The 13,805-nt window shown below is 41.5% G+C and overlaps 2 protein-coding genes across 5 annotated transcripts in view; one reads left to right on the top strand and one right to left on the bottom strand.

The window, feature by feature from the left end:
• trmu (tRNA 5-methylaminomethyl-2-thiouridylate methyltransferase) overlaps positions 1–13,805 on the top strand; it is a 45,539-nt gene that overhangs the window by 15,494 nt on the left and 16,240 nt on the right. For all 4 annotated transcript variants that reach the window (XR_011882953.1, XM_072241533.1, XM_072241534.1 and 1 more), the window contains exons 3-6: positions 7,180–7,286; positions 10,161–10,277; positions 12,634–12,806; positions 12,915–12,968. Coding sequence is in view for 3 of the 4 variants with exons in the window: in XM_072241533.1 (XP_072097634.1) it covers positions 7,180–7,286; positions 10,161–10,277; positions 12,634–12,806; positions 12,915–12,968 (451 nt within the window). In the remaining variant the exon portion in view is untranslated. The remainder of the gene's footprint in view (positions 1–7,179; positions 7,287–10,160; positions 10,278–12,633; positions 12,807–12,914; positions 12,969–13,805) is intronic.
• Positions 946–13,805, bottom strand: part of celsr1a (cadherin EGF LAG seven-pass G-type receptor 1a) — a 422,758-nt gene continuing 409,898 nt past the window's right edge. The window contains exon 36 of the mRNA XM_072241527.1: positions 946–1,673. Coding sequence (XP_072097628.1) covers positions 1,670–1,673 — 4 coding nt within the window. The 3' untranslated portion in view covers positions 946–1,669. The remainder of the gene's footprint in view (positions 1,674–13,805) is intronic.

Here is a 13,805-nt window from a genome sequence, read left to right as displayed (position 1 = left end):
TGATTGATTAGGTTTAATTTCATACACATTGCTTGAAAAGCAGAGATGGAATTAGAACAAGTGAGTAAATAACTCTAAACCTCCTCCAGTACTTCTTGACAACAGTATCAACTACTCAAAGCAAGTGCTTGAAAGTACCGTTTCAGTTGTAGAATGCTTCCTAGCATGTGGGAATCATGGGAAATGCATTGAATCTCGTGTTGGGAGAAGTGAAAGAGATTTGTATTTTCTTGTTGAATCAGCTGGCATTTGTTGTTGTTGTTCCTCCCCACGTCTTGTGCTGCATCAGGTGGCAACCCTCCCATTTCTTTAGCACTTGTCTATTTTTCTTATAAGGCCATTTACCTTCTTTAATTCTAATCCTTAGATACATTTAGGACTCGTAATTTTATTATTTTGACACCAGGTTCGAATCCAGCCGGCTCCTTACGCGCCTTCCATTCGTGCTGGGCTGACCGTCGAGTTAGCCCAGCACGAATGGAAGGCGCGTAAGGAGCCGGCTGGATTCGAACCTGATGCCAGTGGGTGGTGCGGATGCCACTACACCACCTGCTGGCATCAGTCACCTTTGGCCCAAGTATATCCCTAATGGGGGAAAGCCGGAGGCAGTAAATGTTCAAAGAATCCCACAGGATCATGTACATAATTAAAATGTCAAAATAATAAAATTACGAGTTCTAAATGTATCTAAGGATTAGAATTAAAGAAGGTAAATGTCTGATGCAAAGTACCCTGGTGAATCACCAGTAGCACAAGGAACTTGAGACACTTCTTAGGAAGGAATGCTTTTTTGAAATATAGTTTATTGTTGCCACTGTTACGTACCCCGTAACTGGGTTGCCAAACCAGCAGAAATGGATCACTTAGTTGGAGTCTGAATTACTGGAACTAAGAAAGTTTTATTAAAGAAATAAGTAACACAGTACTCAAATAGTAAGGATATAAATGCAACAGGTTAGCAATGAATAAACACACATGTACACAGAACTAGGATAATAGGATCAATCAACCTGTATCGCAGTCTAGGAGTAAAATGATCGGTCACAAGTGACACAGAGTTCAGATCAGTTTCAGTTCGCAGTAATCGCCGTCGTGCCATTGGGGAGAGAGAGAGAGAGAGCGAATGCTGATATTCAAATCGGATTCAACAGACCTTTGATATTCCTCGCAGTTAGCTTTTCGGCGTGAGCCCTTTTTAATGTCTTCTGAGGTCACCGACTGTGACCCCTCCGTTCTGGATACAATTGTTCTTCTGCGGTGAACCTGGCACCCAGGCAAGGGTGGACACACACACCAGGTTCCCGCTGACCGTACTGCCTCACCCTGTGCGTCCATGGTTGGTCCCGCGACCAGACCTCCAAAACTCCCACCAACTTGTGGGGGCACACCGCACTTCCAGGGTCTCGTTCTCGTGGTGTTGTGGTGTGTGTCTTGCCTTAGCGAACCTGTTCCTTTTATCCCCCTTCTGGGGTATTGCCTGTCCATCAAACTTCAAACAGTTCAGGTTCAAAGCAACCGGTCTCTGACAATACTCGCAACTGTGTCTCCTTTTCGTTAATCTCTCTCGTCTCTCATTAACATTTCTGAATGTTCCCCCATTGTCTTTCTTATCGGCCTCAATCTTCTGATAACTTGGTCTTTTGTCACACCCCTATCCTTCAAAGGGTTTTTACCTGGGTAAAAATTATAGGCATGAGTACACTATTAGATACACACAAACATACATGTTCATCAGCTATTTGGCTAATACAGAGAACTTTAAGTTGTCAACACCTTGACAGACAGTCAGCAATCACATTTTCCGTTCCTTTTATATGTGTTATTTTAATAATCCTCTAAAACCAGGCTCCAACTTAGCAGACTTCATAGTGGCCGAAAACAAAATGAGTTGTGATCAGTGTAACTTCTCAGTGGTTTTCGTCCCAGACATAGATAACAAGGGTCGTCCCATAGCAACTTAGCATTCTTTGGCAAGAGCTTAGTAAGAGGGTGGGTAATATCTGCAAAGTTCTTGCAAAACTTCCTATAGTACCCCCCCATCTCCAAGAACCTTCTCAGGGCTCTCTTGTCTGTCGGGGTTGGGACATCAGAGATAGCCCGCACCTTAACTTGCATTGGTGCCAGCTGCCCCTGTCTTACCACAAATCCCAGATAAGTGATTTTTCCGTGGCCGAATTCACTTTTTGCGAGGTTCACTGTCAGGCTGGCTTTAGACAGCCGTTTAAACAGTGCCAGAATGTGCTCTTCCCACGTGTCACTCCAGACCACTACATTGCCAATATACAATTCTGTGTTCTTTAGCCCTTTTGTCACTGAATTAATCATTCTATAGGGGTGTTGCTCACTAGGCTGACCTGATGTGACAACAACTCCATGTCCCAGCTCTTTGCATCATCTCGGGACATCTGGACCTACGTGTGCGTGCCGTTTAATTAGCTCTCTTAACGGGTCGCTTTGTTCGGGGATTAAGGGAGAGACCTTATCAGCAAAACTGGTCAAAACAATAGACATCTCCCATCTGGTTGGCCCCATACTTATCTTTTCAAAATGGGTCCTCCCCTTATCAGGTGGCACCCTAGCCTCATTAATTTTCATGATATCACCAGCTAGATCTGTTTTCTGATCGTTGTGAGCATTTAACATGTTAATAGCCTCTAACTGTGTTAACTCACGTCTACAATAGTCAATAACATCCTTCCTCCTGTGTGGCCAGTAAAACTCTTCAATGATTCTGTCGACTGTTTTCCTCCCAGCAAAATGTCCACAGAGGGGTATCTTGTGGGCCAGGTTAAGAATCTCATCCCCATAAATTTTTGGCACCATCCCCCATTCCTCATCTGCGGGCACGGTACTTGATCTCCCTTTCTTCCTTAGCACTCCCTCCTCCACACAATAGCCTACTGGCTCCCTTTTTAATTCTGCTTCAGAGAGAGCTGTCTCCGCCGAAACCATCAGCTCCTCGTCTCGCTCCTGTGCCTGTACAAATTCCTTCCTGGCTAATGCTAAGTCTGCCTCAACTCCCTCACTTCCTCCTGTTTCACTACCCTCCTCTTTTTCACTTTCTAGCCCCCCCGGTACAAGGCTGGTAAAAACGTCTCAGCCAATTCTATAGTTACTTCGGCAGCCTTTCTGGACACAAACGTCGAGTTACTGCGCGAACGGGATGAACCTGTAAATCCATGGGCGGGGCCTCAATGCTGGCAGGCTAGCTTGTCAGGTTCACTGCTGAGAACACATTTCCGCCGGCGAGGTCATTACCGAGTAAGACCTCCACACCTTTCATCGGTAGTTCGGGTCTCACCCCGATCGTGACCGGTCCAGAGACCAAGTCGCTTTTTAGGTGTATCTGGTGCAAAGGTACTGCTTCAGTCCCTTTCCTAATGCCTTTTATGACCCTGACCTCCCCAGTCTGGGTCTCTGAACTAAAGTCTAACACACTCTTTAATATCAATGACTAACACACTCCCGTGTCTCTCCAGATCCGTACTGGAACTGGATTTAACCCCTCCTTAACTGACACCCATCCGGCCAAGATAAACCTCTCGTGCCTTTCCTGAACTTTGTCAGACCTCTTCTCTCCTAGCGGTTTGCTTACCAGCTCAATACAGCCAATCGGAACTGCCGTTTTTCCTTTCCGTCTCCTTCTTTGGGGCGAAGCACCTGGACGCAAAGTGTCCGACTTTCCCACAATTATAACATACGACCCCAGGAGACTTCCTACCAAACTGCTCCCGGTCTACTTTATCCTTCTCACTAGTCCCCGGCTTACTTTCTGACTTTTCTGGCGGACTCTCCCCGCCGTCCTGACTACCCTTCTGGTAGCCGTTACTAGGGGCAAACTTTGTTTTATGTGTCAACGCGTACTCATCTGCTAACTTAGCAGTTGCGGCTAAAGTGTCTGCCTCTCTCTCATCTAGGTAGGGTCTCATACCTTCAGGGACACAACCTTTAAACTGCTCAATCAGGATTAGCTGTAGCAGTCTGTCATAATCCCCATTGACCCCTTTCAAGGCGCACCAACGCTCACAATATGTCTGCATCTCACGGGCAAACTCTAAATACGTGCGGTCCCACTGCTTCCTCGCATTCCGGAACCTCTGCTGGTATGCCTCCGGGACCAACTCATAAATCCTGAGGATGGCCCCTTTCACCACCTCATACCTCTGGGCAGCTTCTGCGGTCAAAGCCGAGTAAGCTTGTTGGGCTTTTCCTTTAAGTACACTCTGAAGCAAAACAGCCCACTTATCCCTCGGCCAGTCCTGACTTACGGCAACATTTTCAAAATGGAGAAAGTACCGATTAACATCAGTCTTGTCAAATGGGGGAACCAGCCTAACCTCCTGGGTCGCCCTGAACCCTCCACCTTGGTTCGGCATGGGCCCCTGCGCTGTCATCATCTTTAACCTCTCCAGCTCAAATTCCCTTACCCTCTGTTTCTCCAACTGCCTCTCTTCTCGCTCCAACTGTTTGTCCCTCTCTTCTCGCTCCAACTGCCTCTCTCTCTCTTGCCGTTCTAACTGTCTCCCTTTGTGTTCTAGCTGTCGTACCCGGAACTCGTGCTCGAATCTCAGTTTTTCAAGCTGCACCTGTACTGCGTCTTCACCTGGTTTTCCAATAGACATCACCTCCAGCTCCCCTTAGGGAAACACACATTTAGACACATAATGCTCTGTGCATCTCCTCTCTCTTCATTGTCGACTTCCCCTTAAAAAGATTCAACCGTTTGGCCACAGCTGCCAATTCCGCTTTCCTGGCATCCTCTAATGCCTCCAAGGTCGCCGCCTTTAGAAATTCCTCAATCTCCATTTCTGCTGTTTGCCTTTTCTTTCTTATGGGAATTTTAACCCAATCAATTTACCCTGTCCCAAATTTAGCGTTCAAAATCCCGGATGAGAACCCCAATTATGTTACGTACCCCGTAACTGGGTTGCCAAACCAGCAGAAATGGATCACTTAGTTGGAGTCTGGATTACTGGAACTAAGAAAGTTTTATTAAAGAAATAAGTAACACAGTACTCAAATAGTAAGGATATAAATGCAACAGGTTAGCAATGAATAAACACACATGTACACAGAACTAGGATAATAGGATCAATCAACCTGTATCGCAGTCTAGGGGTAAAATGATCGGTCACAAGTGACACAGAGTTCAGTTCAGTTTCAGTTCGCAGTAATCGCCGTCGTGCCGTTGGGGGGAGAGAGAGAGAGCGAATGCTGATATTCAAATTGGATTCAACAGACCTTTGATATTCCTCGCAGTTAGCTTTTTGGCGCGAGCCCTTTTTAATGTCTTCTGTGGTCACCGACTGTGACCCCTCTGTTCCCGATACAGTTGTTCTTCTGCGGTGAACCCGGCACCCAGGTGAGGGTGGACACACACACCAGGTTCCTGCCGACCGTACCGCCTCACCCTGTGCGTCCATGGTTGGTCCTGCGACCAGACCTCCAAAACTCCCACCAACTTGTGGGGGCACACCGCACTTCCAGGGTCTTGTTCTCGTGGTGTCGTGGTGTGTGTCTTGCCTTAGCGAACCTGTTCCTTTTATCCCCCTGCTGGGGTATCGCCTGTCCATCAAACTTCAAACAGTTCAGGGTTCAAAGCAACCGGTCTCTGACAATACTCGGAACTGTGTCTCCTTTTCGTTAATCTCTCTCGTCTCCCATTAACATTTCTGAATGTTCCCCCATTGTCTTTCTTATCGGCCTCAATCTTCTGATAACTTGGTCTTTTGTCACACCACATATACCAAGATGCTGTGAAAACTTTAATCTTGTGTATGGATGGATCATGCTGAACGTTAATTACACTGAGGTAGTGAAAGATATAACACAATGCAGAATATAGTGTTGCAGTTACAGAGAAAGTGGAGTACAGGTAGAGAAATAAATTGCAAAGATCATGAAGAGGTAGATTTGAAGGTCAAGTATTTGCCTTTTACTGCATGAGAGGTCTCTTTAAGAGTCTGATAACGGTGGGATAGAAGCTGCCCTCAAGTCTGGTGGTGTGTGCTCTCAGGCTTTTGAGTAGCATTTTTTGAGGAAATGTTGTACAGATTTATTAGAATGATGCCTGTGTTTTTGGGGATTAAGTTATGAGAGATGATATAATTCAGTGGCGTTTGAAAAATTAAATTATGATTTAATTGAAGTTTTTAAAGAAATTAAGGAGCACCAAAAAGAAACTACTTTGGCTGTTTGGGGAATTCTGGACTAGTTAACTCGGCCTAAAAATTAGAGCTATGTCTTTTAAGAATGAAATTAGGAAGTACTTCCACATGCACAATTCCATATTCTATATAATTCAATTTATTCATACCATCCAGGTATTTGATTTACTTGTATTGTCATCAGATTATCAGCATTCCTACTGATTGCCGCATCCTTCATGAGCTTATCTTTCTTCTCCATAAATGTACTCTATGTCTACACAACCTGTTCTCAGCAGTCTCCGTGGTAAAAGTTTCTTTTCTTTTCAATCTCATGTTTGAAATCTTGGTGAACAGTTTACTTGTCTCTAGTTCTGTGCTTCCTTCCACTGGAAATTCTTGTCCTCTCTCTAATGTTTTCATAGCTGTAAAGCTCTTTATTAGATCACCCTTTTGACTTCTCTTTACCTTAAAAAGAGATGCAACCTGTCCATCCTTCCCTACTGTTCTGACGTCAGCTGGTTTAAAATTTTTGTCTGATTTTGCATTTGCTATCGTATTTCCTTTTGCTTCCCCATCCCGCTCAGATTCTTATTTTCCAATTAAAGGAGATGACATTTTTAAAGTCAAAGTTCAATACCTTCCACGTAGTTATTGAAATCGATTTGCAAGTTATATTCTGCGAGTATTTGAATTCCTAGATGTGAATAACATTGGTCCCAGCACTGATCATATGGTCCCCAGTTCCTGTATAGGTTACAGATGAGATGAGCTAAACAAATGTTGTTGCAGTAGACCAGAGGTTCCCAACTTGGGGTCCACAGACCCCTCATTTGATGGTAGGTGCCCATGGCGTAAAAAAAGGTTGGGAACCCCTGGAGTAGGGTGAGACTTTCAGCAGACCTCTCAATGCTATTACAAATCTGAACAATGAGATTTTGAGCTGATGCAGTGTTGATCGGTTTAATGTTTGAAAATCAATTACCAGAATATGAACAAAAAATTAATATATTGTTTTTTTTCTCTTTTCCAGTAACTTAATAAAGGAGTATGAAATGGGGAGGACACCAAACCCTGATATAATGTGCAATAAAAATATTAAGTTTAAATATCTGTTGCATTTTGCCATGGAAATGCTGGGTAAGTGATTAAGTATTCACTGGATGCTTGAAAATACAATATTTTGTGCATTTATGTTCAGCTTTACTAATAGATATCTATTTACTGTGCACTCTTACATAAATGATGCAATTCGGAAATACCTAAGAAATAATATTTCAATTTGGCTTCTAGTGTTTTAACAATTCTTTGAAAATCAGAATCAGGTTCAATACCACTGGCATATGTCATGAAATTTGTTGTTATGCGGCAGCAGTACATTGCAGTACATAAACTGTAAACTACAGTAAATATATAATTTAAATAAGTAGTGCGAAAAGAGAAAAATGCAGATATGACTGGGATTATTTTGTAATAAGCTACAAATGTTTGCTGATACATTGGTAATAATTCTGTCATTATGATTAATAAATTCATCTACTAAACTGTGATAGCTTTGACTTTACACTGGGAGTCAAGACTATGTCAGGTGAGACTGTGTTATCGAGCAGAAGAGTAACTGAATTTCAGGTTGATATCAACTAAGAGAAGTAAGGTGCGAGAAGGAGGGTTGGAGAACATTATAAAGTTTTGTATCACAGCTTAACTAGTTCTGAATGTGTTTAATTTGTTGAGAGATACATTACGGGAGCAGGCCCTTCTGGCCCAATGAGACTGTGCTGCCCAATTACACCCATGTGACCAATTAACCTACTGATCTGTAAGCCTTTGGACTGTGGGAGGAAACTGGAGCACCCGGAGGAAACCCATGTAGTCATGGGGAGAAGGTGCAAACTCCTCACAGTGCAACTGAACCTGGGTCGCTGGCATTGTAATAGTGTTATGCTATTTTGCCTCTCGACTTCGCAAGTACACGCGAACACTTTCAAAACTGGAAAAAAGTTACAGAAGAGTTCAGAGAACTTTTGAACCCTGCTAATTTTATCAGATTTACCTGCCGCTGTCTGTAAGGAGATTGTACGCTCTCCCCATGACCGCATAGGTTTTCTCCGGGTGTTCCGGTTTTCTCCCACAGTCCACGGATGCACTGGTTGGTAGGTTAATCGGTCATTATAAATTGTCCCATGATCTGCCTAGGGTTAAATTGGGGGTTGCTGGGCGATGTGGCTTGAAGGGCCTATTCCACACTATGTCTCAGTCAATCAATAAATAAATACCTTATGAAACTCCTTTTTACTGGGCTTGTTCGCCCCTTGCTGACAGCCACTGGACTCAGTGGTGAGAAAACTACCTTTGTCACATTCCGTACATCTAGGGTCCATATGACTTGGGTCCCACCAAACCTGGGAGGTTGGGATGTTTCGCCAACCCGAGCCCCCATCTGTGTGAATACTGTGTACTTACTGCCCCGTGTAATCGCCTGTCAGCAAGAAATAACAGACCATACACTGCATACAATTATAAAGAAAGTATATTTACAAATTACAGCTTTATCAAACAACTAGTAGGAAAAAGGAAAAAAAAGGCCCTGTTACAGTTAACCCAGTCGAAATGCTCACATAAGTTGGAGCTCATCTCAGAATTGTCTTTAACTCAAGTGCTGGACCCGTGGTCCGCGTGAAAGCCCACACCACCTTCCGAATGTCGCTTGAAATCCATCTTGAACAAACAAGCTCCCCCCATGGGAGTATTGGTCCTTCTTCCTTGAAGCCATTCATCTGCACAAAGCACCTTGTGCAACAGGGACGGTATCCTCAGCCATCTTCCGGCCTTCTCCCGGCTCCAAGCAAAATCGACCCACACCAGTGTCCGTCACAAAAACCTCTCCACCCACCATTCACCAGAACCTTCTCCCAATTCCACCATCCTGACGAGATGACACTACATTCCTAAGCATGAACATTACAACCCCTTCTCTTTAGCTCAAACCCAAACATGCTGAAAGCAGACCAGACTGCTTTTACAGAACTGCTAAAATGAAATACCTACGGTATAGCAGTAAAAACGTGAACCAGGGCATTACACTTACAAACAGGACCTAGGTGGCAGGAGTACAATTCTCTGCCATTTGTATATAGATGAGAATTGACTATACGTATGTGCAATCTAAAGATATTACTGAGATTATTTGTGGTGCTGCAATTGAAAAAAAAATATTAGTGATAGCATCTCTTACGTTGTAACATAATATTTTCATGATCCTTTCCCCTTTCTTGATGGTATATTCCAGAGTTGTGTCATGTGGCCAAATGGTTAAGGCATTGGACTAACGACCTGAAGGTCATGAGTTCGAGCCCCAGCCGAGGCAACATGTTTTGTGTCCTTGAGCAAGGCACTTAATCACACATTGCTCTGCGACGACACTGGTGCCAAGCTGTATGGGTCCTAATGCCCTTCCCTTGGACAACATTGGTGTCGTGGAGAGGGGAGACTTGCAGCATGGGCAACTGCTGGTCTTCCATACAACCTTGCCCAGGCCTGTGCCCTGGAGAGTGAAGACTTTCGAGGTGCAGATCCATGGTCTCACAAGACTAACTGATGCCTTTACCTTTACCTGTGCCAGATTAAGCCATCAATTTGGTCCAACATGGATAAATATAGTTGATCAGTGTCTTCACTGGGAAGTCACACAGGGAATGTATATGAAATAGGATAACCTGAATCCGTCATCAGCAACTGGAACTCTCAAATAGCATTTTCAAGTATAATATGTTACAATTTGTATCCTGCAGAAAAATCTCACAAAACTTTATTCTCATTCTTCTTAACCAAATAATACAACAGTTGTACTATTCATGATACTGCCTTGACAAGAATTGGCAAAGGTTTGTTTTGCTTTTTTGAGACATCTAGTATTGAGACTTTAACTTTGAATATTACAGTAGATGAAATCTGTATTCCTGTGCATATCAGAAATTAGAATATGTAATAGTTGCATTTTTCCTATTGAGGTAGGGGCAGATGCGATGGCAACTGGTCATTATGCCAGAACATCACAAGATGATGAAGAAGTTTTCCAGCAAAAATTCAGCGGAAATACTGAAGATATTTATCACAACCATGATAAAAATAGTGAGTGAATGGGATTAAATTTCTTGATTTCTTAATTCTTAAAGGTCTCTTGGTCAAAATAATTTTGAACACCATGTAATCTTAACATCCAATTTACCTGGACTGATTTGCAGAATCTCCAGAGTAAAGAAATGAAACTACCCATGGTTTGAAGCTTTTATCAGGTTGTACATCTGAATGCAAATTTATATACAGAACAGTATAAAAGTCTTGGGTAGATAGATAGCCAGGGAGTTTAAGAGTTTTGCACAGTACTGTATTTTTCAACAAGGAGCAGAGAGTGAATTTGTAGATCTGGCGGAAGCAGAAGATTTTCGAAATGGGTGGAGGATGGAGCGCTGATGGAGGGGTGTGGGACAGGTGGCAGAGAAGGAGTGCCAGGGGTGAGGGGTGGCACAGGTGCAGACACAGCCAGCCCTGAGACATCAGGCAAGGTTATTTGATTCCAAGCAATTGGTTTATTGATCATTACAGAATGTCTTTTTGGAGCTTTCTGCTCCCTTCCCTCTCCATTCTCCTTTTCCCAACCATGATTCCCCTCTCCCTGTCCCCCTTCTCACTCTCGGTCCACAGTAGAGATCCATGTCAGAATCAGGTTTATCGTCACTCATATATGTCAAGAAATGTGTTTTTTTTTTTGCACCAGTATGGTACAATATATAAAAATACTACAGAATTTTGCAAAACTCTTATACACTCTAGCTATATATGCCTAAGATATTTTTACACAGTACTGTTGATGCAGTTGGATGTACATGCTGTGATGCATTATTTAGTAGCAATCTCTGTACAGATCTGAGCTGTAATAACCATTATTGTAGCTGCTACTTCTGTTCTCTTTTTATTACTGTTACTTAAAATGGAGTTTGGCTTTATTAGCAGGAATACTGCTCCACCAGCTTTCTAAACTTTCCCCTCCCAACAAAGACTTTATTTCTCCTCTCTGTCCATAATTGAGGCAGGCATCTATTAGAAGATTAGAAATGAACTGTGGCTAATCTTAAATCTAGACAATGTTTCTGTTAGAAATAGACTGTGTAAAAACATACATCAGCAGAACTCAGATAACATTAATTTAGATTGTTTAGCACTGACATGCAGCACTTCCCCTAATTTTATGGTTGAAATCCATAGAGTCTCAACTGACTGAAATGCAATGTGATTAGTACGATTAATACTAGTGAGGATCCAACTTTGAACTGAGGCACAGTTGTACAACTGTTGTCTGTTTGCATGTTATCCCAGTGACTGCTTGGGTTTCTTCCCCATGTCCCAAAGACAATTTACTGATCGGTAAATTGCCCCGAATGTGTAGGTGAATGGTAGAATATGGAGGGGATAGGGACAACAGGTTGCAGGAAAAATTACTGATTGAATGGAATTGCTTGGGTAGCCAGCAAGGTCTAGACACACCAACATGGTTTCCTTCTATGTCATAAGAAATATGAAGCAAATATTTCCAATATATATCATTTGTAGTAATATTGCAATTCTGATATAAAGGAAAACTGCAACGTGAGAATAATGCAAGTGGAAATTTAAAGAAAATAAAGCATATAATTGAAAGCATATGTTTATGCCTGCAGTATATTGTGTTGCCTTGGGTGTATTGGGTTATTACGGTCATGTAAACTGAGATAAAATGAAAAGTGAAGCTGAAATGATTTCTCCATCAAATTAATCCCTTTTCCTTACATCATTTATTAATCTGAACAATCAAAGTTTGAGGTAATATGAGAGTTAACCTTCAATAAGCAGGCATGGAAAAACATGGCAGCTCCAAAAAGTAAGGGAAATGATGCGTGTTGTGTAGGATGAAACTGAGCAGAGAAGTTGTATAGGGGGCAGGCTGACATTGGAGAAAGAACTGAGTCAATATGGGGGTGAAGAATTTGCAGAAAATAGAAGAGATAGCATCCAGACTCAGTCTTATTGGTGTCGTACGAGCAGTGGTGTTGAAAAATGTTGAAGAGATAAAACTTCCTTTCATTTCCCTGGCTTGAAAGGCATGCTTTATTTGGTAATGGTTATCATTAACACTGAAGTTGTGAAGATATAAATGTCAATGGTAGTTCACTTAAGCTGTTGTAAGAATAAGGCAGCAACAAAAATCGAATATTGTGCATTCAGACAAAGTAATTGAAAGTCAAAAGTTAAGTCGATTGTCATGTGCACAGGTGTAATTCAACACGTGGCTGCATCACAGACGTAGTATTAGAGACAATATTCACAAGAAAAATATATAAATCACAAGTTAAAAGTTTAAATTAAGGTTTAAATTGTTCAGATGTTTAAATTGAATATTAATCTATTAAACCATTCTACCATTAACATCTGGTTTCTTTTCCATTTGCAGCTGTAAGACTTTTGAAGGCTGCTGACCCACAGAAAGACCAAACTTTCTTTCTGAGCCAGGTATCCCAACAAGCTCTACGACATACCATCTTCCCCCTTGGCGAATTAAGGAAAAATATTGTAAAGGAAATTGCAGCAGAGGCAAGATTTCACCATATATTGAAAAGAAAAGAAGTATGATATTTTGAACATTGATTTCTGAGATTGTAATTCTTGATTCAGCAGAATGACATCTATTGAATGCTTTCCTGTGGTGATATATATATACTTCACTTCTTACAGAGCATGGGAATCTGTTTCATAGGAGAAAGAAATTTTGAAAATTTTATTCTTGAGGTTGGTTTATATAATTTCTATATTAGAGCTACTTTGTAATGCATCAATCCCTGTAAGAAAGTAGGATTATTTCACTTTTTTTTTACACTGTTTAAGTATCAAGAATACAAATATTATGATTTACTTATAGGCTGTAGTCTCTTTCCACTACAAGCAAAAATTTTCTATGGGCATTAATCTTACTTGAACATTTTGTATCTTCATTTGACTGAGAACATTGATTTTAATCACCTTAAACTGGCTGAGGGCTTCATTTGGTTAGTAGATGTAAAATATTGTGTGAGTGAGTTAATTATTTTTCTGTTAATATATACTTAAAGTATTGAATAACATTTCTGATGTGATATTTTAATTGCTTATAACAGCTATCCTGGTTGAAGTGAAATTCCTAATGTGATATAAATATTATATCATGAAGTGTTGTTGACTTGTGCTATCTGGAAACATATTTAAAATACTCACCTTTTACTTCGGACTTGTAAGGCAGTGGTTTTCAATGTGGGCCAAATGACCCCCGCCCCAAAGTCCATGCCGGATTTCGTAGGGGCCACAAGTAATAAAAATACGAAACTGGGGACCACAGGAGTTTCTGAATGGGCCATAATAAGTTTACTGTTTTAATGAAATATTACTAAAATTTACATTTTAAATAAAAAAAAGTATATACTGTATGTAATTTATTTGGAACCCTGAATAAAATGAATGGGAAAATATGCTAGAAGGATTCAGAAAGATAATTATTCCACTAGTTTGTGCTAGTCATTATGCAGGGGGTTTTTTTGAGCAGTGAAACACAAATGCATTTATTATGTAGAGGTTTGACAGATTTATATAAAA

This window comes from Mobula birostris, chromosome 23, assembly GCF_030028105.1.
Source record: "Mobula birostris isolate sMobBir1 chromosome 23, sMobBir1.hap1, whole genome shotgun sequence".
Classification (NCBI taxonomy): Eukaryota; Metazoa; Chordata; class Chondrichthyes; order Myliobatiformes; family Myliobatidae; genus Mobula; species Mobula birostris.
Note: the sequence above shows the minus strand (reverse complement) of the source record. Positions and strands in the feature narration are given on the sequence as shown.